This window comes from Scomber japonicus, chromosome 21, assembly GCF_027409825.1.
Source record: "Scomber japonicus isolate fScoJap1 chromosome 21, fScoJap1.pri, whole genome shotgun sequence".
NCBI lineage: Eukaryota > Metazoa > Chordata > Actinopteri > Scombriformes > Scombridae > Scomber > Scomber japonicus.
This window is the reverse complement of record NC_070598.1, coordinates 237501-240000: the sequence shown is the minus strand read 5'-3', so window position 1 is coordinate 240000 and position 2500 is coordinate 237501. Positions and strand designations below refer to the sequence as shown.

Sequence of the window (2500 nt, the reverse complement as noted above, 5' to 3'; positions counted from 1 at the left end):
AACACACCTCTACCAGGTAACACACCTGCACAGGTAACACACCTCTACCAGGTAACACACCTCCACCAGGTAACACACCTCCACCAGGTAACACACCTGCACAGATAACACACCTCCACCAGGTAACACACCTGCACAGATAACACACCTCCACCAGGTAACACACCTCTACCAGGTAACACACCTGCACCAGGTAACACACCTGCACCAGGTAACACACCTCCACCAGGTAACACACCTGCACAGGTAACACACCTGCACAGGTAACACACCTCTACCAGGTAACACACCTCCACCAGGTAACACACCTGCACCAGGTAACACACCTGCACCAGGTAACACACCTGCACCAGTAACACACCTCCACCAGGTAACACACCTCCACCAGGTAACAGACCTCCACCAGGTAACACACCTGCACCAGGTAACACACCTGCACCAGGTAACACACCTCCACCAGGTAACACACCTGCACAGGTAACACACCTGCACCAGGTAACACACCTCCACCAGGTAACACACCTCCACCAGGTAACACACCTGCACCAGTAACACACCTCCACCAGGTAACACACCTCCACCAGGTAACACACCTCTACCAGGTAACACACCTCCACCAGGTAACACACCTGCACAGGTAACATGTATTGATGTGATGTGTCCCTGCAGCGTGTTCGGTCTGGTGTCTCTGGCCGTCGGGGACTGCGCTGCCCCCTGGAGGCTGCATGTGAACTCTGACCTCAGCTGGTTTCACTTCGGCAGCCCTCTGATGCTCCTGCTGCTCTACCACAGCGTCGCCAGCCTGTGGAGGAACCAGGTGATGACATCACACAAGGAGGTTAGGAGGTAGAGAAGGAAGCTAGGAGGTAGAGAAGGAGGTTAGGAGGTAGAGAAGGAAGTTAGGAGGTAGAGAAGGAGGTTAGGAGGTAGAGAAGGAAGTTAGGTGGTAGAGAAGGAGGTTAGGAAGTAGAGAAGGAGGTTAGGAAGTAAAGAAGGGAGTTAGGAGGTAGAGAAGGAGGTTAGGAGGTAGAGAAGGAAGTTAGGAGGTAGAGAAGGAAGTTAGGAAGTAGAGAAGGAGGTTAGGAGGTAGAGAAGGAAGTTAGGAGGTAGAGGAGCAAGTTAGGAAGGAGGTTTTTCTCCAGGTGCTATTGGCTGACGGCGGTCACATGTTTCCTCAGCTGATCGACGGCGATGGAGGGCGGGTTGTAGAGGGGGCGGAGTCTGTGGTCAGCTTGAGCTGTGACATCATTACCACCACCAGCCACCTCAGTGATGATGTCAGCAGTGACATCACAGCAGAGAGGCGGAGAGAGCTGTGGAGGAGAGCTCATGATCGGCTGGACTGCAGAGATGTGAGAATATAAACTCTGATGTGTGATAAAGTATGAGCTGCTGTCGTCTCATCATAACTTCTTATTTTATCTTTCCTGGTTGTCTTCAGCTGCTGGTGTCTTCCACCAATGACAGCCTGTCTGACTCTTTGGCCCCGCCCACGCAGAGTACAGCTCTGGGATTGGATGTTAGCTCCACCCCTCATTACTCCCTCAGCCAGTCAGGTGAGCAGCATTCACAGTATTTTATTTGGTCTTCAGTTTGAATCGACCCAGAATAGAAATCTGACTTTAATGAGAATAAACTTTATTCTCATTAAACCAGGAAGAGCTCCACCAATCAGCTGACGTTACTCGGCCCAAAAACACTTTTTCCTGTAGAGTCACAAACAATGACTCGTTTCACCATCAGATCCATTTGGTTCCTTCACACTTAGAAAGTGAAGAGTTCATGAGGTCGCTGGTGGAAGGTCCTGTTCATGGTTGTCATGTTAGTCTGAGATATTCCTAAACCTTATCATTTAAAGGCTTTATGCTTCATCATGTACTCTTAAATTGTTGGCTTCTTCGCCATAGCAACAGCAGCTGAGGCTCATGGGTAACGTAGTAACCTGAAGCTCAGCAACAACAGCTGAGGCTCATGGGTAACGTAGTAACCTGAAGCTCAGCGACAGCAGCTGAGGCTCATGGGTAACGTAGTAACCTGAAGCTCAGCAACAGCAGCTGAGGCTCATGGGTAACGTAGTAACCTGAAGCTCAGCGACAGCAGAGAGATCCATTAAATAAATGTTTGACCTGAGAAACTGTGACACTGCAGACACGCTGGAGACGTGCGTCTTCGAAGGAGACGGATGGGAGGAGGAGGAGCTGCAGGAGGAGGAGCTGCAGGAGGAGGAGGAGGAGGAGGAAGAGGAGGTGAGGAGGGAGGACGCCGCCTCCATGGCGTTCAGCTTCCTCCTCAAACAGAGTTACATCTGTGCTCTGGTGTCCATGATGGCGTGGTCCATCACATACGTGTCCTGGCTGACGTGTGTGCTGCTGCTGTGGTCGTGTGTCCTCTGGATGATGCGTGAGCGCCGACGCTACACGCTGATGTCATCACCATGGCTGGTTGCCTATGGCAACCTGCTGGTCATCCTGCAGTACGTCTACAGTTTCCCCGCCGTCCA

The 2500-nt window shown here is 51.6% G+C and overlaps 1 protein-coding gene across 1 annotated transcript in view; it reads left to right on the top strand.

Annotated features, from left to right (window-relative positions):
* LOC128382748 (piezo-type mechanosensitive ion channel component 2-like) overlaps positions 1 to 2500 on the top strand; it is a 48272-nt gene that overhangs the window by 8204 nt on the left and 37568 nt on the right. The window contains 4 exon segments of the mRNA XM_053342761.1: positions 670 to 817; positions 1179 to 1352; positions 1442 to 1556; positions 2149 to 2500. The exon segment at positions 2149 to 2500 is cut by the window's right edge and continues 58 nt beyond it. Of these exon segments, the coding sequence (XP_053198736.1) occupies positions 670 to 817; positions 1179 to 1352; positions 1442 to 1556; positions 2149 to 2500 (789 nt within the window).